Source organism: Athene noctua, chromosome 14 (genome assembly GCF_965140245.1).
Source record: "Athene noctua chromosome 14, bAthNoc1.hap1.1, whole genome shotgun sequence".
Lineage (NCBI taxonomy): Eukaryota > Metazoa > Chordata > Aves > Strigiformes > Strigidae > Athene > Athene noctua.
In genome coordinates this window covers 3,610,255-3,630,028 of record NC_134050.1, presented here as the reverse complement: position 1 = coordinate 3,630,028, position 19,774 = coordinate 3,610,255, and the positions used below count along the sequence as shown (strand labels likewise).

The following is a 19,774-nucleotide window of genomic DNA, read 5'->3' as shown; positions in this document are numbered from 1 at the left end:
TTAAAAGTTGTTCACAGAAAACGAAAGGGCTGTTCCCTCATCTGCGGAGGGACCCCGGGGTGAGGCGAGGGGACAGCGGGTTTCCGGCAGCGCAGCCCCGGCGGCAGAGCCCCAGCCCCGCCGCCGCCCGCTCCGCGCCGCTCTCAGCCCGAGGGGCCGGGAAGGGGCCCGGCCCAGGTGCAGCGTGTGACTCCGCCGCGCCCTTTCCAGGAAGCGCCGCGGCCGCCGCCCCGAGAGCCGCTGCCCCCGCCAGCCGCTCTCCTCAGGCCGCCGCCGGAGCAGGTAGGGCCGCGCCGGGCGGCTTCCTGCCCGCCGCCTCCCGCTCCCCCGGAGCCTGCTCGCCCCTGCGCGGCTCCGGCGGCGGGGGGCGGCCGTCGGGGGAAGGCTCCGGCCGGGCGGGAGCGCGGCGGCGGTCCCTGCCGCGGCGGGGCCCTCGGGGCGTCGCCGCGCGTCTCTGCTGCAGGTGGCTTTCTCTCTGCTGGGCGTCTCCCGGGTTACGGTTTGCGTGCGGTGGTCGGTTCCGCGGTCATGCCGGGTGGGAGGGCAGGCTCTCCGCCGGAGGGTTGGGCGGGAGCAGCTTTCTCCTGACAAAATGGTCTCTGTAGCCCGCTTAGGTAGGGCAGCCCCTAGAACCTGCTGCAGGCGCTCTGGCGGCGGCATCGCCGCGCTCCGAGGGGCCAGAGCGAACCCGCAGCACCGTGGCTGCCCGGTAAGTCGCCACCTGAGCCGGCTGCTGCTGCCAGCCCCGTCCCGGGAGGGGATTGCCCGGCCCCGCGCACCCGGGCGGGTGTTACGCAACGAAAACTCACGGAGAGACGTGTAGGACCAGTTCGGGTGGGTGTCCGTGCGCAGGGGAGCCAGCAGCCTCCGCCGCGTGTGGGTGCTTGTGTGAGATGATCTCAGGTAGAGGATTCATTCAGGGTTCATCGCGGACGCCGCGGGAGATTGCGTTGTCATTTTTGGTTTAACTCACGTTAGTTTCTGTCTGACAGATAACCACACCATGTTTGCGGTTTGGGTGCTGCTGTGTCAACTACATGTGACGATCTTTGCGTTTCCTCACTGCACAGGGAGGAGATTAAATAACTTGGAGCAACCTGAATGGAAAGACGGTAACTTACTTTTGACGTGATTTTATGCTTTCCAAAGTAAAACCATATCTAACTTTGCTTCCACTGAGAAATCTCTTTATGTAAACTTTTGGTTTTGTCGTTGGGTTTTTTACTTCATTTAAAAAAATTAAGCTGTTTCATGCTTGATTTTAGAATATCTTGCTGAAATGACTGATAATTGACTTGGGTGTTGGTATTAAGTATTTATCAGATCCAGTAGTAAGTGCAGATTGGGACAATTGAGTGCTTTACGTCTCTAGGATTATTGTCGTTGATAAAACCAGAATCCTCTAAGTAACAACAAAATTTTAAATATTTTAGATCTGTATTAAGACAGTACTGCTTGGCTACTATTTGAGCACATCAGTTTTACTTGTCTATCTAAAATTGCTTTCTATTTAAAGGGCTTATTTGCTCGGGTTTTCAGATGTTTTTTCTCAATACCAGATCTCCTTACAACACCTTGAATGATAAACAGTGCTCCTACTGCAGTTCTTCACTTTGGAGGGAGGGAGGTGGGGAGGAATTGAGGTAGAAACAAATGAAGTTCCCCAGAAAGATTCAAGTACTACAGTGCTAAGCAGTGTGATACTTCACATTTAAATATCAGGGCTTCAAAAAGGAATTTGTAACTTAGCTGTCCAGTCTCCTCAGTGGGTAATGAGTGCTGAAACCTTAAGACAGACTTTAAAAGTCATCACATTGAGGAGGCGGCTCCTTCAGGGTAGTGTGTTGAGCAGAAAACATGGCTAGCAGAAAAATTCATTGAAATCCATATTGTTCTGGGGCAAAAAGCGTCAGGCTGCCAGACGGCCTCTTGTGCTGCAAGTTCACAGCACAAAACCCTCTCCTGACAACTGGCTCAGATCACTCCTCCTTTAAAGATGGAATTGCTAAGAGAGGGGCCCAAATCTTTATATCCAGTAATTTGGCAAGTGGAACAGTTGCCAAGAGTATGGAGTACCTGCCCTGGGAAGTCACCCCTTCATTGTTTTCTGAACATCTTTTACCAGCAGAGCTACTTTATTCAGCAGGCTGTATGGATGCATTTTAAATTAAATTCTAAGCATCGTAAAACTGCAGTTACCATTTTGTTGAACCAAGGACTACAGAACTGCATTTGGTTCCCTCATGTAGAAGAGAGAATTCAAATCCATCTGTTTCATTCTCCAAATACCATCTTAATCACCAGGTTGCAGGTAATTTGGGAGATGGAGATAGGTGTACTCTATGTCCTACAAAATGAAAATAGTGCAGATAAATGGATAAAGACTCTTCGAAAGAGAAAAGGAGCACGTATCACTGGGAATTAGGGGTCCTAGGCTCCAGGCAGTTTGCCTGTGCATTCCACGTTAACTAAAATGCATCGATTACCTACGTTAATGCTGAGGTATAGCTAATATTACTTGCATGGTAAGGAATGGAACACTATTGAGCAAAACTGAAGATCTCTGTTTCAGAAGACTGAGGTTATTCTTGTGTGCACTGAACAAAGATATTCATAGTATTTTTTTCCATGTAATTCTTTCCCTTATTCACTTGTGCATTTGTTGTTTTGTTTTTTTTTTTTTTAATTAAGTCCTTCTCTCTGGTTACTCTTAGATAGAGCATAAATATTTTAAGCTTAGATTTTCTTGCAATAACTTTAGGATAACAGATTTCCCTTCCTACGCAAATGTGTACGCACACATGTGGCTCCTTCGATGTATACTGTAATATTATATAAATTATAAATATATACTGTAATATTCCTTCAATGTACTATAATACTAAAGATGCAAGCAACCAATATGCAAGTTACACTGCAGTTTTCTTAAGTTTTCAGAAAGCAAACCATTTGGAGAAATTGCAAGATCTAACAGTAACTATTAGGGTAAAAATTCCTGAATGATGTGATAATCTAGCCAAACAAGCTAACAAGAACACAGAGCTAATGTGTAGCTGAAGAACTTTATACTGAATCTCATCTCCTTTTTTAGCTGTCTGGCTTGGTATGTAACAATGCTGTTTCTGCATTACAGTTGCAAAAATAATTCTCTAGTCATTTTGTTTAACCAAATAGTCTGACTTTCTTGGAATACAGATTAGGCTTTCACTGAAAACCAAGCCAGAAAACGAGTTCTGTCATACAAAGATTTTTGTTTTTTTAAAAGAAGCTGTAGCGAGAGCAGGCTAAAACTTGACTATGGAAAATGCCTGGTGAGAAAAACGCATTCCTGTATTCCAAAGCCTTCTATAATTTCACTACCTCTTCTGGAATCTCACCTCACAACTTACTACATGAGGCATCATGAAGCCTGTAATAAGCACAAAAGAAGAAAAGAATGTAATGTCTTTAGAAGTGCCCGTTGTCAGGAAAATTCCTATCATGGACTAATTTAAAACAAATAAACTTGGCAATATGCCAACCTTTGCATAAAACGCGCTGCCATGATTGTGAAAACTGAATAAATATAAAATGAATAGGGCTCTGCTGCTATGATTTAAAATTCAAATTATGTAAACAAAATTTGGAACTTACAGATACCAGAATATTGATAAATGTATATTGAGGATTCTTTAGGAGGAAGATTTTTTTTCTTTTTTCCTTCCCTTGCCTCTTTCCTCCAGTAGGTCAGTGTCTTGTTGGGTTTGGATCTGACTGAATTTGTGCTTTATGTGACTATTACGCTGTTCTTAAGAGCTCCAGTAGAAAACTTACGCCCACATCCCAGAAGGGATAACACCAGAACTTGAACAACAGCTGTCAGGAGAATCAAATTCTCTTGGCCAGTATAAAGAATAGCTGGAATGCTTTATGAGAAAGGAAAACATGTTTATTTTATATGGCATAGTTAGAAAAGTTAGCGAGGATGACACTTTAGAAGGAGACAATGTTTCTTTTTCCTATGTATAGTTGAGAGATGCTAGGCAAAGAAGTGGACTCAGTGTGCTACTTCAGGATTCTAACCATTCTTTAAAAATACCAAATTTAGCTTTCCTAACTTGTTTTAAATAAACTTGTTTTCTTTAATTAGTGTTCACATCAGAAAAGGAGGCCAATTTATTCATTGGACGACATCTTCTGAATAACAGATTTGATTTTGAAGCATTCACAGCGGATAACCTGGAAAGAGAATGCTTTGAAGAACTGTGCAATTATGAAGAAGCAAGAGAAATTTTTGAAGACCCTGATAAAACGGTAGCTGTTTAAACTGAATTTAATATAGTGAAGGAGGTTATTAACTAAATAATTACTGTATCTAAATACTGTAGCCCTTCTGAAAACAGCACTTAAGATGATTGCTTATTCTACTGTAAACTAGAGGCTCCCATTACATGGGGTTATTCCTCTAGTAACACAGTGAATACACTCAAATACGTACTAGTGTCTTAAAGACTTTAGATAAGGGCTCTAATTCTGCAACCAAATGTAAATGGAACTTCAGAATTACCTCTTGTGGATATACCTATATGAGTTTTCAGCATCTCATAATTTCTTTTTAGTAAATTCTCAGCATCCAATTTGAATGTGTATTCCAATGTCCAGTTTATATGCTCTATTAACTGGCTGACCGTGTCCCTCTGTCATGCCAAAGAAGTGTTTTAGAAGAAAGGAGTACAGAACAAATCTGTAGTTCAGCTATTGCTGAGTATTCCTGTAGCATTATCTTCTAACTCATTACCTGTATACAGCTTGGAAGAAACCTGGTATTAAAAAAAAAAAAAAGGAGAGAAAAATACATATGAAACCTTCCAGCACTTTTCTCTTTCACCAGCTGGCACTTTTCTTCTTTGTGAAATTTAAATTTTTACGCAAATTTCAATGTATGAGAAAAATATGGTGGGATAAGCAAGTGCAAATCCTTCAGCTGGAGTTGGTTCAGTTTATGCCATTGTTAAATTTTGCCCGCAGTACCATATTAAAGCCTGCTCATTATGTATCTTAAATAAATCTGATCCTTTGTGGTTTTATAGATGGATTTTTGGAAAGACTATTTAATTAAAGGCCCCAGAATAAAAATAGGTAAGTAATCTCTTATTGTTTTCTTAAATTGCAATATTCTGTGTGTGTTAGAATAGTACAATCTTAAAAATACACTATGCATTCAGTTAGCAAAATCAGAATTCATCTTTTTACTGAAATTCACTGCGAACCGTGCAAGTACACTGCATTATCTAGTACTATAAAACATACTCACTAAAGCATCTCAGTGGGATCCATTAAAAGTCTGTAGGTAAAAACTATTAATTTTGTCGTTAATTTCTTTGTTTTATTACACAATCAGTAAATTTTGCAGTATTTCTGTAGCTTTGTGTCACACCCTACCCCATCCCCTTTCTTTTAATAGTAATATAACCATTTGATTCAGGTTCAGAGTAGTCTTATGACAGATGTTTTCTAAAAAAAATAGTATGACTTGAGGAAAGATCCTGATTTGTCCTGATAAAGGCCAAAGTACTGAAGTAGTATTTGGAAGGCATTAGAAGACAGATTTCTCAACAGAAAAGGGAGCATCTACTCACTTTTGCTTTAAGCTGAATGTGAATAATAATCTTCAGTTGTGTTGCACAGATACTATGGCTTCTCACAGCAAACTAGATATTTGTGGCAACGAACAGTCTTCTAGCACAACAAAATTAGTATTTCATACCGTATATTATGTAGATGGAAAGAACACATAATGAAAATAACCCATGTTTTATCTTCAGGTGATGAGACACTACAAAAGATTAATGTTACAGGACTTCTCATCAGTTTGGTTGCTGCTGGAGTACTGTTAGTTGTAATTGCACTGCTCATCTTCTACTGCTGCAAAAGTAGATGCAAATCGAGGCAATCACCAGGGTAAGGAATTTCACTGAAAAAAAAAAAAAAACACCCACAAAAAACCAATCAAACACCAAAACAAACTTAAGAGTGGAATTTAAAAGTCACTGTGGGTTGGTCTAGCTGTATTCTCAGAGAATCCAGTGGAAGTTCTGCTTCTTACGTTCCTGGAAGCAAAGTTAGGTGAGCACTAGTAGTAGTTATGCTGAATAACACAGTGTGAAACACACCACTTGCATGGCTGATGTACCTTTGGGATTTTGTGTGTGTGTGTGGTGTTCTTGGTTCCAAAATATTATTACTAAAAAGATGGAATAATTTTACTAGGTTGCAGCCTGCAATGGAAAGTCTAACATGTTCTGTTGGCTCTTTAAAGGTTGTACGCTCTCCATGGCACGTAACCCACTTCAGATGTGAAATTAAATAGGTTGGAGAAAAAGCTTCGTTATGAATTCTCTACCCCTGCGTCTTCCTTTATCCTAAACCTGAAAAGAATACAAGAGGATTATGTACTTCCTCTTCCCTATAAATTTCACATTACTGAGCTATTCTTACCCTGTAGTTTGGAGAGAGTATTTGGCTTCTAGTCTTTATGATCACTGCAACCAAGTGGGTTTTGCTGGGTTCTTGGGTTTGTTTTTAATTTTTTTTTTTTTAGTTGGTTTGGTGGTTTTTTGGTTTTGGTGGTGTGTGTTTTGGTTTGTGTTTTTGTTTTTTTTTTTTACAATGAAGACTTTATATTCTTTCTTCCCTTTAAAACAGAAGCTGCCACTTACAATGGTGTTGACTTTGTTTAGGTACTTGGATTATGGAAGAACTAGAAGACGTAATTCATCTAGCATCTTCAGAAGGCATGAAGAATTTTCTCTAAACCCCCTTCCTCTCAGAACTGATGATTCAGGACTACCAACTTATGAGCAAGCACTTACTTCAGATGGACAACACGACATGCCCCCACCCCCTTATCCAGGGCCCCCAAAAGGAGCACGGGTGTTTAAAAAGTCTATGTCACTTCCTGCCCCCTAGTCACAAATCTCCTTCTGGGGTGAGGGGGGATTACTGAAACATAACATACTTTTTTTTAAAGTGTGTGCTACCTTGCATATTGCAAGATGGTCTACAAAAATGTGAAAGACCTTTAGCGTAACCAGGAAGAAGTGAAGGTCCCATTTGGGAAAAGAAGCGATCTGCTGCAAAGGCTGCAGGACTGTTCTTTGCACAAGGTTATTGCGCTAAGAGAAGGGAATGCATAAAGAGTTAAGTCTTGTACTGCCACCCTCTTCATGTGCACTTTGAGCCATTCCCTCACACTGTTGATGTTTTATTAATATTTTCACTTTTTCTTTAGAAGGAACAGTATTTTAATTGGTTTTATTGACACTAACCATTTTTGGTGATTATTAATACTTTAAACCATCATAAAAAGTCTGCTTTGTTGTTTGATATATTCACTTCATTGCTGTGTGAATTTTCATTCTAGAAGTAGATTTGAGTATGAAAATGATTTCATGATTTGATCTTGGAAATGTATATATATATTACTGCTTCTGGATTACACTGATTTGAGACATTGCTGGTTAACGCACTACTCAAATTGTTGTATTTTTGTGATTATAGTTTTGGATAAAAAGGAACCATTTATTGAATGGCACATTACTGATTCAGACAAAGTATACTTCTATTAAATGGTTTTGATGTTAAGCACTAAATACCAGGTCAAAGTGACTGACTACAGTGGGTCAGGGGCTGTTAAGCAAATAACTAGAGATTTGTCCCTTGTTAAAAAAGTAGCCAGGTTTCACAATGTTTCTCTTGCAGTTTAAAAACGTGAATGTTGAAAAAGACATTTAGCTTGTCGAATCATTTAGCTTATTGAAGTGCACAGGAGCACTCTGTGTATGTATTGCCCTACTGGGATGACAAAATGGTGTTAAGTAAATTAAACATTGTATTAGATAAAGAACCAGTATCCACAGAGCAATAATCAAGAATTTTAAGGAGTTACCAGTTAACTGTATCAACACAATTTCTCTATCTCCAGTAGTAGCCACCCTTAATTTTACATCTTATTAAAATACCAGTCCCCAGCATTATATGGCCTACAGACCTTGCTGAGCAAGTCACAGACCAACATTGCTGTCCCTTTACCTCTAACTCAGATGGCACTGCAGTGGAAGAAGCTTCCTGTGCCCACAGAAGCTGTATCAGAAGATCTCACAGGCAACACGTCCAGCTGGTGTTTTCCTGTATTACAGTAGCTATATAGTTGGACACCTGCAAAGAAGTTAAGCTGCAGCAAATTCCACCCCCCCTCCATTTGACCACTGCTGACACCAGCAAATGGTATTTTAATTTGGTGCCTAAAATGCATTTTTATATATAGAAAGGTTGAATGTTAATGTTTTTTAACATGCTAGTGCTATTGAGTGAGATGCAGAGCATTGCTAATCTGCAAATGCATTTGTAAAGAAGACGATGCTCTAAATCTTGGAATATAAAGAAGGGACAGCAAAAATGCTACGCAAGGAGGTCTTGTCTTTTGAAAAATACATACAACCCAGCTGGTATCAGTGGACATTGGACTCTTGTTTTTATTCCTAGAGCGTCAGCATCAGATTTGGCCTTTGACAAGTCACAAACCTCTCTGCAGCTTCTTTCCCGTTGAGAGATGGGGAATCCCCTTGTTGGGATAGCTTCAGTTCACTTTTGCCCTACTTGTGAAAGTTCTTTGAAAGGTGAAAGCCTTTTGGAGTTCTTGAAGGTTACTGTTCTGTAAGGCTGAAATAAGTGAATTATGTGAGATCACTGTTGATAACCAAAACAGAGTTACAATGAAGCTATGGAATGATAAGCTTAAAAACATTTCTCCCATATTTCCTTTTGATTTAGGTAACTATTTTTAAATTTATTAATGTGCATCTTGAGTATAGAGCACATTTCTGTCTGGATTTTCCCTGGGACTCAAAAATTACTAATTTAATGGGACTGATAGGAGCACTTTCAAGGAAAGGGATTTCACAGGGCTTATCAGAGTTCAGAGATTCTTTTATGTCACTACAGTGATGTGTTAATCTGGCAAATTCAACATTTTTTAATAAACTACAGAAATTAAACACTTGAAATTTGATTCTTCTACTGTTCCTACAAATAATTTGCGAAGTATTTCATGTAATGCAAGGAAAAGTCTTGTCCTTCATAATTAATAAAAAACCCCTTAAGATCGTGCAACTGTTAAACATCAATGCTGTAGTGCTTTGGGCACTAAACTGCACCTTCTATAGGGTTTAACACTTCAAATTTACTCAAAGAATCTACACTTAAGACCCTGAAGATACTCAAAATATGCCATGACTGACATTAAAATACTGGTTTTGTAACAATTTGCGAGACACATTCTGCTTCTTATAAATAAGCAGCAAAGTTTAAAATGTAGTTGAACATAACATTACTTACCTCTCCTTGTAAAGGGAGAAAATTCCTTTGAATGGCAGTTGTTTGTTTTTCTTCTCTCATACATCAACTCCTGGCCCAAGACACTCTTGTGTTGTCTCTTTTTAGAACTTGATTCATCAGGGTTAGCAGAGGGAAAAAAAAAAAAAAAAAAAAAAAAAAAATCAACAAGAGGTAGACTATGGTGACTCATGAATTCAGAAGTGTTGCCACATTTGCAGATTTTACATGCAGTTGGTTCCCTCTGAGAATCCAGGTGCTATTAGAATATTGAAAACAACAAATACAAGTGTCCTTAGGTGGAAGGACAAAGAGGAGGAAGTAGATTTTGAGGAGCAAAGCAGCAGCAAGTTTAATCTAATTTGGATACAGATGTAAATCATCAGTGTTTTGGCTTCTGGACTTTCTTTCAAGAGCAGGTAGGAAAGGCAGTGGATTGTAAGTGAATTAACATCTACTGTAACTGTTGAAAAAAGAAGTGTCTAAACAAAACACTGGGAAAAATTACATTGTACCTAAATTGTTTCTCTCAGAACAGGTTTAAACATGTCCTAGTAAATGCTGTTAGCCATTGCCTTGGAACAGTTTTCCAAAACTTAGCCCTTTCAGCATTATACAAGATTACAGCATGCATCTTCTTATAAATCAGGACAGATTATTAGAGCAAATAACTGAGGGTCTGAAAAGTGGTCTCTGGCTCTATCAACTGAAAAATAAATCATTTAACCTGGGGGGTTTTTTTTGTTTTTTTTTTTTTTTTCTTCAGCGAGATAAGAAAGCCTACTATTTGATTTATCAAATCATCTGAGAAATAGTATTATGAGCGTTATGTATTTCTAGGTTTTTGGGGTTTTTTGTTGGGGTTGTGAATTCATTGAAAGAGCAAACCCAAAATACCAAATGGAAGTGCACTTCCTGACCACAGTTCATGAGAATGTGAGTCATAAAGCAGCTGATTCTGGTCAAAATCTATAGCTTCATCTGAACTGGGACTGGAGACAAAAATGAAATAACTGATCACTTCAGGTAATAAAAGCGTAATGCTCTGCCAAATTATTTACCACAATCCTGTTGCCAAACCTGATTCAGAGAATTCTATTGTTTTAATGATGCCTACTTGTATTAACTAGAATGTTTGAGGCTGATCTGCCCTTAAAAAGTATATCTGAAATTTGGAAAGCATAGGAAAATTCCTTGTGTTTCCTCAGATTACCAGCCATGAGTAAACTGCATTAATTACCTGTAAGTTATTAGCAACACTGATTACTTTGATCAACAGTACAGGCTCATTTAAAGGGTTTTTTTTAAAAAAAAAAAAACAACAAAACAACAAACTTCTATCTGCAGTCTCATCTGCCAACAAAAGTTTTATTGCTGCTATCCTCACTTGTTCCATGTGGTGTAGCAAACAAGAAGGAAACCCCAGGTTTAAAAGCCATATTTCAAAGACTTCAAGCTTGCTCTTTCTATACTGGAAACGTCTTTCAATTCCTACCACATACAAATTTATCACTCTATCATTTTCATAGTCAAGAACTTGGATGTATTTTCCTCTCAAAAAAACATAAGCACATCTTCCCTAATACCCTGCTCTTTATTCAGGTGGTAACTTCTGACTGTTTCCAGTCATTTCTGAACTGTGTAAACAGTTCTTGTTACTTAATCTTATGAGCATATTTCCCTCATCCGACAGAGCCTTTTGAATGCACTTGTCACTGGTTGTATTTTACTTCTAACTTTGATGGTAAATGCTGTCATTTTGTTGCACAAGGGGTAGCAGTATTTTAAACTCTGCTAGTCTCTATATTATTTTGTAAAACAATTTCCAAATACTTGTGCAGATTAATCATAGCAAAAGAGAAAATGCTACTTTAGCCTTTGATAAAAAGTTTAAAAACCTCCTTTTGTTGTTTTATTTTGGTGTTTTTTTTAATTAAGTTGGTAACAGCATGCACTCTTCTTAATTAAAAGGGGGCTTGTAAGATGGGGATAAACATTTTAGCATGTTTGTAATAGGATGAAGGGGAATGGTTTTAAACTAAAAGAGGGTGGATTTTGACAAGATACAAGGAAGAAATTTTGTATGATGAGGGTGGTGAAACACTGGGGTTGCCCAAGAGGTGGTAGATGCCCCATCCCTGGGGACATTTAAGATGTCCCTGCTTACTGCAGGGGGGGTTGGATTGGATGACCTTTAAAGGTCCCTTCCAACCCAACCCATTCTCTGATTCCATGATTCTTCCTACAATATAGCACCTATGGACAGAGAAGAAGGATCATGGTTTGTCTTCTTTAACACTAGCAATTTCTACCCTGGAGAGAAGCTTCCTACTTCACTGCTCTAGTTCACTTAAGCATCTGAGGTTCTGAGCCATGAACTACACTCACTGAAGTCTTCAAGACAAACCAACCAACGTAACCAGACATTGTACCCTTCCATCTGCCTTCACTTCCACCAGACCTTTGGTGAGAAGATTTAACACAATAATGTGATAAAAAAATACCCCCTTTCTTAGTGTCAGGGAAGTGAGCAAGATCACTCCAGTGAGGACCAGAGCAGGCATGTAAAAACAAGGCAGGAAGCAGGGCTTCCTCGTTTGGTAATGGTGATTTGAAGGTACGCAACGAGAATAAAATTCTGCAGAGGCAAGGGGGATGGATGAGGACAGCTAGATGAAGTTAATACTGTAACCTAGCAAATTACACTAAATTAAGCCCCTCTTGTTCTGCCCACTGGAAAGCAACAGTCAGATTTGTGCTTTTTCTCCCAACCACACCGGATGAGTTGAGCTAGCTGGTTAAAACTCCCGAAAGAATAGCAGAAACTCCTCCTATATTTGAATCCTTTCAATCAGTAGATGGAACTGAGACTTGAAATACAGTCGGTGGGGTGTAGATACTTCATTCTCTTGGGTAAACAGGATCCCAGTTCTTTGGAAAATGTCTTTTATGTCATCTGTTTACAATATTATGCTATATAATAGTGTGCTATACTGAGCTATACAGTTCCTTGCTCCAAAAAAAAAAAAAGTTTGTATCCACTGAATTTCAACAATTCATAAAATCATGTGTAAGTTGAGCAAATTTACAGCATTGACACTACTTCTTTTTTTAAAAAAAGCTACGCAAAACTCAGATTAATAAGATTTCCCCTCTGACTCTCTATCTCTGTGTCCATTTAATAGAAAGCCAGCCCATTCACTTTGAAATGTCAAAAACAATTACAGCAAAACTGCCCTGACTAATTTGGCAAAATACTGAAATGTCAGCAAAAGACCAGCTCCAGCTGGGAACAGCAGGTTCTATGATGTGCCAACAAGAGAAGCAACAGTAGTTCCATTTGTGTTTAAACTACAATTTGGTTTGCTGTTTACTCCTGTGGGAACAACCTCCCCAATTTTCACGAGGTGGACGCCATCCCTCTATTTTACCATTAAATACATTATCTCTTCCATAATTTCACAATGGCAGCTACACTAGTTGTTTATATGAAAAATAACAGTATCAAATGTACTTTAGCTATTTTTGATGCAGTAAATTTTATCCATGTTGAAAATACATAATCACTTTTGGTTTACATTTAACTTTTAATTTCCTTTTTTTTCCCTCTTATTGTTCTACCTACAATTTTCTCTAACTTTTTTTTCCTTCTCCGATTCCTTTTTCTGTATCTATTCATAATCTGCTATAGCACACACTCACCTGTTTGCTGCTTAATTATTTCTTTTTTCCTTTCCTGGACATGGTTCCCAAGCACTTGGTCCCTTCTCACTCTTCTGAAAACCATTCTTGTTGCACAGCTTCCCTGGTCTTATCATAGAGATAGCAAGGCCTTCAGCTCCTCCTTTCCCTCCTGTTTCCTTGCATAGCACCTAGGTTGCAGAAATATTGAAACAAAAGGGGCCATCAGATGCAGGGATCTTGCTGCCTATATTCTGGGAGCCTTTAGAAGTCCACACTTTAAAGGCAGCAGCCAGACTTCGAAGAATCAGGAAAAATATTTTGGTCTAGAAACTGGTACAGTTAAACACAATTTGAAAAGGCCTTATAACAGGTTTTAAGTTTCTGATGCAGTGCCCACTTTATTTAGGAAATAAACACCTGTGATCGCTCATGTTGTTCAAGCAGCTTCAGTTTTAATTTTTCTAAAGATCAGCAACTGCTGAGTACTGGACACATAAACATCCAGTATTTAATGCTAGATACCCAGAATGGATATGCTACAAAGGAAAATACCTAGCAAGAGTTAAAATAAAATACTCTGTTATAACTCTGAGTTTGTTCAAGAGCAAGGTTTTATTTTTCTTTTTCCTACATGTCATCACACATTTCTCCCACTTACCTTATACCAGTTCTGGTGCCTACTAGATCCCTTTGTAAATCATCCAGCAAAAACGTGGCCAGCTTTCTTCTGAGTGGGTGAGTTGAATCAACAGAAGTGCCTGTGGTGGCACCTTGGAAGGTGTTGAACTGCATGACCAGGACTGGGAAAGTGAATGAACCAAGGCTTTCCATCTCATTGTTGCAGTGATATTTCTACCAGCTCAGTCATCACCTCAGAAATACCATGGTTTTGCAGATCAATTTTAGTTCAGTAGAACGAATTCTGAAGATTTTACTTCATTTGTTTGTACATATGCCCAAATAAATGCGCAGTATATGTAAAGAAATGAAAAGAAACAGAGTATTTGCTGTGAGGCTCCAAGACCAAGTGTGCTCTCCGAAAGGCAGCACTTCCTTCCCTATTTATACATTTCTTAAAGTCTAGTTTTGTGTTAAAAGAGGCCACGTGCCAGATTAAATGCAAAATCATATCTGTTTCTGCTTTGGTCAGAATCACAATTACAACCAAAAAAACAGCGATCACCGTCAGTGATTAATAACATGCCTAACCAAGACTCATGTTATTACTGCATAATATCTGATCTACTTACCCACTGTGGCTCATGGGATACCACAGCCCAGCAGCACACACAAATCCTGCACAAAGGCGCTGCATCCATGATCTCTAAGCGTGTGCCTACTGTCCATCATCAGTCTTCAACAGAGAAAGACGCTGCAGAAATTTTATTTTGCGCTCTTATTAGAATTTGTTAGTAAATCAGACCCAGCTCAGCTTTGGCCTGAGCTTCATCTCATCAGACACGTTGAAGTTATTTGAAAGTTTTATTTTTGAAACATTAGTTTTCAAAAAAGAATGTCAAGTCTCTGAAACACTATTTTCAAACAATTGTGAAGGTTCATTCTCTCAGCACAAGGCTAACCGTTAAGCATTTCTAGAGCTTTTGTTGACAAATGGTTAGCCACTGAAAGCTAACCACTAAGATATTTGTGTGTGTTAGCAAACTATTTATGATACTGAGATAGTTCCAAAATAAAGTACTATTATGAACTGAAATACAATCCTCTTTGTCCACTTTCAACAACCAAGCTGTAATCTCGGACTTGCAGCATTAACCGCATGCCGTGCCTTTAACTACTTTCTTCGATCAACAACAGCTGAAGCTGCTGTTCTGACTCTTCTTCCACAATCCCTTTCACCCCATCAAAAATTGCCCTGAAGCATACCAAGAATTTTGCTGCAAAACCCAACAGTTTACAGATTTAGCTGAAAGCCTCTTAATGCAAGAAAAAAAAAAATATATTTTGGCACTTAAACACGAGAGAAGAGCCAGTAAAAGACCAAAACCAGGCATCATCTGTTATGGAGAGGCGCAGGAGAGGAGCAATACCCTCTGTGGAAGAAGAGGGCATATGGGGATAGAGAGACACTGGAGCAGCCTCGTAGAGCCAGGTTTGTGGTACCTGCAGTAAAAAGGATGCCAAAAGCACGGGCAGCAACTGCCGGCCCTGTGAAGAATCACCCATTCAGTAACACCTGCTGCTGCACGCACAAGGATTTAACATCTGTGGCACTGTTAAAACTAACATACCATGTAGTCTTCTGCCCGGCCAGTCTTGTACATATACAACATACAAAATACTCAGTCACACTCAACAAAAGACTGGCTGGTATTCTTCTGTTAACATGAGTAATAATAATATCACACTAAGCAAAGAAAAAAAGTTACAAAACAGATCAATCCGTTACAAACAAATAAATCAACAGCAAGTGTGAATTGGAGCATTATTCTGGTCCTGGATTTGTGATTGATACATTGGTTTTAATTATGATCAAATCACAGAAAACTGCCAACTATCCATTAGCTTGATCTTGCATTTCATTTGGCATACAGTCACTTTAAACATAAAACTAGACCTCAAAAAGCAATATTGCCATTCAGCATTGTGTAACATTAAATAATTTAAACAGAAAGAAGGAAATAGGAAAGGTTCCCTAAGGGGCAGTGTATATTAGCTAACAGAGTTCTGCAACAGAGCTGGCTTGATTCTGGCTGAACTGGATTTGGGCAGAGAAGCCCGTCAGTGTCCGCAGGAGTATATCCTCAAGCACTCCTAGAGATTTTTATATTGAATATACCATGAGTCAAGTCAACATCTCATCATCAGAAATAAAAGTTCCCTGCGCTTTCCTGTCATCTCCTTCCCTTCCCAGCTGCTGCTGGTTGCGCACTACCGCTGCTTGCCCTGAGCCAGCACTCGTTTGATGCAAAGCAAGCTGACTCAGCTCAGCAAAATTACAGAAAAATTACCTCTGGCAAAAAAGTAAATGTTCTTTTGCCAGTGGAGCTAATTTACTGCTCACCTTGTGGCCAGAGCACTTTGCAAGGAGCAGGAAGGTGAAGCAGGATGGAGGCAGAGTAAGGCCCTCTCCTTTGGATGTCAGCAAGCAGCTGAGGCAGCCCAGCCCTGCCACTGCAACACACCTGTAGGCAGCAGCACAGGCTGAAAATCACTCCTCGGACCACAGGCAGAGGATTCCCATTCAAGTGTTACCTTAAGTATTTAAATCTCTCTCCTAACCATCACATGACATTTTTGATTCTGTAAAGGATTTGTTACATCATTTTTCCATGTGGAGACTTCATTTAGGGAAAGAAATCAGCAACAGAAATTCAGTACTCCCCTGGGCTGGTATGCTGCACTGATTGTGTCACAGTACTGCGATTTAAGATTTTGCTCTTTGAGTGAAAAGTTCTATTAGCTTATGTTTCAGTAAAATATTATTATATTAACTTCTTGACTTAACAGATAATCGCTACTGGTTACAGGCACTCAGTTACAAATGACACTCTGGAAGGCGTTAAAGCCCACCAAAGCTCAGTTCCTAAATAGCGAGTAATAGTCAATTTGAAGCAAAAGCGTTTCTTAATAACACAAAAATAAAAATATTTTCAATATTCAGAATCATGAACTGGTCTAATATGACTTCTAAATACACATCTAATATGTACACTTTAATCTACATGTTAAAATAAAAGATGTAATTAACAGGATCTATCAAAGGATTTTTTTCTATCACTGACAAATCTTTCAGAAAACCTGTTTAAGTATCATGGATACCGGGACACTGTAAAAGCACTTACTCTAAACAGACTCTCTTGTTGCCTTAGAGAACAGTGTTACAAACTATCTTGTGGTTACCAAAAGATAAAATGTACAAACCTCGAGATATCTTTCCTAGACAGAGGACAGCAACAAGCAGCAGGGATCAGTTTAATGAGAAAACTCTGGAAGTCTCACCAGCTGGTCTCTGGACAAGTAAATTTATCTCACACACAGGAAAAGCAAACCACTGGATAAACTGACTTTATCTGGTGCTTATGGACACGAGCGATTAAGTTTTCAGTCTACTCTCCCTCTATTAAAACCATATAAAAGAAATTAAACTTAACAACAGCTGTCATAATTTCTGTTTCACTTCACTATTTGATTACAAGAAAGAGGATCTACTACAACAATGTTCAATATTGACAATTAGTCCATTTAGTGGTCTAAACTTATTGTATATGCTTCCCTGCCTGTAAATCTGGTCTCGAGCTTGTGATTTCTCGTGTAACAATGATTTTACAGCCACGTATCTAACAGTATTGGCGCCCCCCTTCTCTTTAGATAAATACCCTGTAATGAAAATACACAGCATTAAGGTACTCTTTAAAGTTCATGTTGCCATTACTTAAGAAAAATCAAACCAAACACTAGCAGTTTTACATTTTATTGTCATTCTAAATTTGTGGCAAGAAACTTTTAGGGGAGCTCCACACCAACATGCTTGTTCTAGATAACCAAACACTACAACTAGGTGGAAAATGCATTTTGTAACACTTAGGTCCGTGTACTGCCCTTCCCTCAGGCCCACTTGAGGGAAACAATGCACTCTAAGTGTAATATTATAATGGAAATTAGCAGAGATCCTGCAGGGAAATAAAAAACTGTAGGCTCTTCCCTGCTGGAAATGCTGCTTTCAAGAGTATCAGCAGAGTAAGTGCTTCATCATTAGCATAAAACCGGAGTAATTTTCTGTCATCAGGCCTCGTTCATATATAAACCAGTAATCTTCATTTTTCCCAGGGAAAGGTCTCCCACCCCCCACATACTCTCCTCCAGCTGCAAGCAATACAGGTGCTAACTTATGCAAATACAAGGAAAACTCACTCTGCTGGTTTCTGGCTTTGGTAGCTTCTTTTCTTCTTCTCCCTCCTCCCTCTGCCCTGGCCTCTGGGTGACTTCGCTCACTCTCATCGGTGCTGATGACTTTCACACTTACCTTTCCCTCCAGATGCAAGGCTGCATTTATTTCTACAGTTGACTTTGCTGCTTCTTGAAACTAAGCATGAGAAAAGCAGAATCTCTGCTTTTCCTCCTTAAGTCTCTTACTTCCTGTCTTCTCATTTAATATTAACCACTTTTCCATTCATTTTTTATTATATTTTTAGCATCTAATCTGATTGGCTGTGGTCAAGTTTCTAAACTCTGCATTTTACTACAAAATTCATTTCACTCTGCGGTTCGATATTGCCCGGAGTACTACAAACTGAATCTTCAAAAGACTTAACTTACTCATTAGCATACACCTTCCTCTTCTGAGCAATGCCTTCAGGTGCAGTCACCCTCTTTTCAAGTGCATATTCCTCATCTTTACCTCTGAGGCACATTCCTCCCGCTCATCTCAGCCTGCAAAGAAAGCAAGACACCACAATTCACCCACCATCCCCGTGCCCCACTCAGATGTCCCCTCTGCCCCTATTCTGTGCAGCTGGTGCCCATTTCCCTTATACTTTAACAAGCACGTAGCCAAAGATATAGGAACTTACTGTCTGTGCACCAGCTGGCTTAGATTGCTCTAAATACTTAAATATTCTTTCTGTCCCTTCCTCTTGCCGTTTGACTTTTGGCCTATTCAGACTCCAAGCCTGCAATGACTTACTGATGGGGAATGCCCAAGTCTTTTGGAAAGCTCTGATGTACGTATTAGAAACTTTTAGCCTGTAGAAAGAAACAAAAAAAAACCAGCTAAAGGGTTTTGCTTTTATATTATTTAACCTCTATAAAGCATCCTCGGAGCGATGACCAACCTAAACCCCTGAGCACCGGCATGCCGGAGCCCGAAGCAGCAAAGCCAAGGCTCTGGGCGCCCCCGCGGGCAAACACGGCGCCGAGCTTCACACGGAAATTCCGCGCCCGTCGCCGGGGCTTTTTTTATTTTATAACCCCCCTCCGCTCGATTTTTCCCGTGAGGAGGGCGGCGGGTACCGCCGACGGGGGAGGCGTCCGGGCGGGAGCGAGCGGCGTCACCGGTCGGTGACGCCGCTCGCTCCCGCCCGGACGCCTCCCCCCGCAGCGGGGCAGGACGGTAGAGCCGCCCTACAAATCGCTTTACAATGCGCGCCCGGTGAGGCGGGACGGCAGCCGGGGCAGGGCGGCCGAGGCGGCTCTCGGCCTCCATCTTGTCGGTGGTGGCGGCGGCGGCGGGCCCGCAGGCGGCGGCTCACGGCGCTGCCCCCGCCGCTGACGCCGCTTCCCCTCAGCGGGAACAAGATGGCCCCGCCCCGGCTCCTCCAACAAAGCGCCAGCGCTTCACTTGACGCGGCCCCGCCGAGAAACCGGCCTTCCCCCACCACCACCACCCCGCCTCACCGCCCGGCCCGGCCGTCCCCGCCTTCAGCCCCCCCACCCCGCCCCGGTGGCGGCTACCGCCCCCCGCCACGCTCCCCTCCAGCCGCCGCGCTTCCCCGTCAGGCCGCGGCCGCCCGTTCCCAAATCAGAGACCTCCTCCTCCTTCTCCTCCTCCTCCTTCCCCCCCCGCCGCCGGCGCTGCTGGCGGCGGCTCCGGCGGCGGCCCCCTCCGCCGCGGCTTCCCTGCCCCCCGGCCCCGGAGCCCGTGAGCCCCAGTGCGCGCTGGCGGGGGAGGTGCATCCTGGGAAAGAGCAGCCCGACATGGGTCTCCGCCTGGCCGCCGCGCAGCCCCCGCCGCCGTGCGCAGCTGCCCTCAGCCGCCCGC

At 41.1% G+C, this 19,774-nt stretch overlaps 1 protein-coding gene and 1 long non-coding RNA gene across 6 annotated transcripts; one reads left to right on the top strand and one right to left on the bottom strand.

Moving 5' to 3' along the window:
• The first annotated feature begins 221 nt into the window (after positions 1 to 221).
• On the top strand, positions 222 to 8,077 carry PRRG4 (proline rich and Gla domain 4). Its single transcript, XM_074918433.1, has 6 exons — positions 222 to 282; positions 993 to 1,112; positions 4,130 to 4,293; positions 5,070 to 5,118; positions 5,805 to 5,940; positions 6,720 to 8,077. Exons 2-6 carry the CDS (start codon positions 1,004 to 1,006, stop codon positions 6,946 to 6,948), a joined length of 687 nt encoding a protein of 228 aa, XP_074774534.1. The 5' UTR covers positions 222 to 282; positions 993 to 1,003; the 3' UTR covers positions 6,949 to 8,077.
• On the bottom strand, positions 5,837 to 19,760 carry LOC141966084 (uncharacterized). 5 transcript variants are annotated; one of them, XR_012634543.1, is made up of 8 exons: positions 18,849 to 19,022; positions 18,588 to 18,759; positions 18,334 to 18,447; positions 14,307 to 14,428; positions 13,075 to 13,244; positions 9,376 to 9,482; positions 8,071 to 8,700; positions 5,846 to 5,953 (listed from the first exon to the last, which is right to left on the bottom strand). It is a non-coding gene; the product is annotated as an uncharacterized LOC141966084 (long non-coding RNA). The 5 variants fall into 5 exon arrangements; XR_012634540.1 differs by lacking the exon at positions 14,307 to 14,428 and having other exon boundaries at positions 8,071 to 8,196; positions 8,563 to 8,700; XR_012634542.1 differs by lacking the exon at positions 14,307 to 14,428 and having other exon boundaries at positions 5,837 to 5,953; positions 8,563 to 8,700.
• Positions 19,761 to 19,774: the final 14 nt, after the last annotated feature.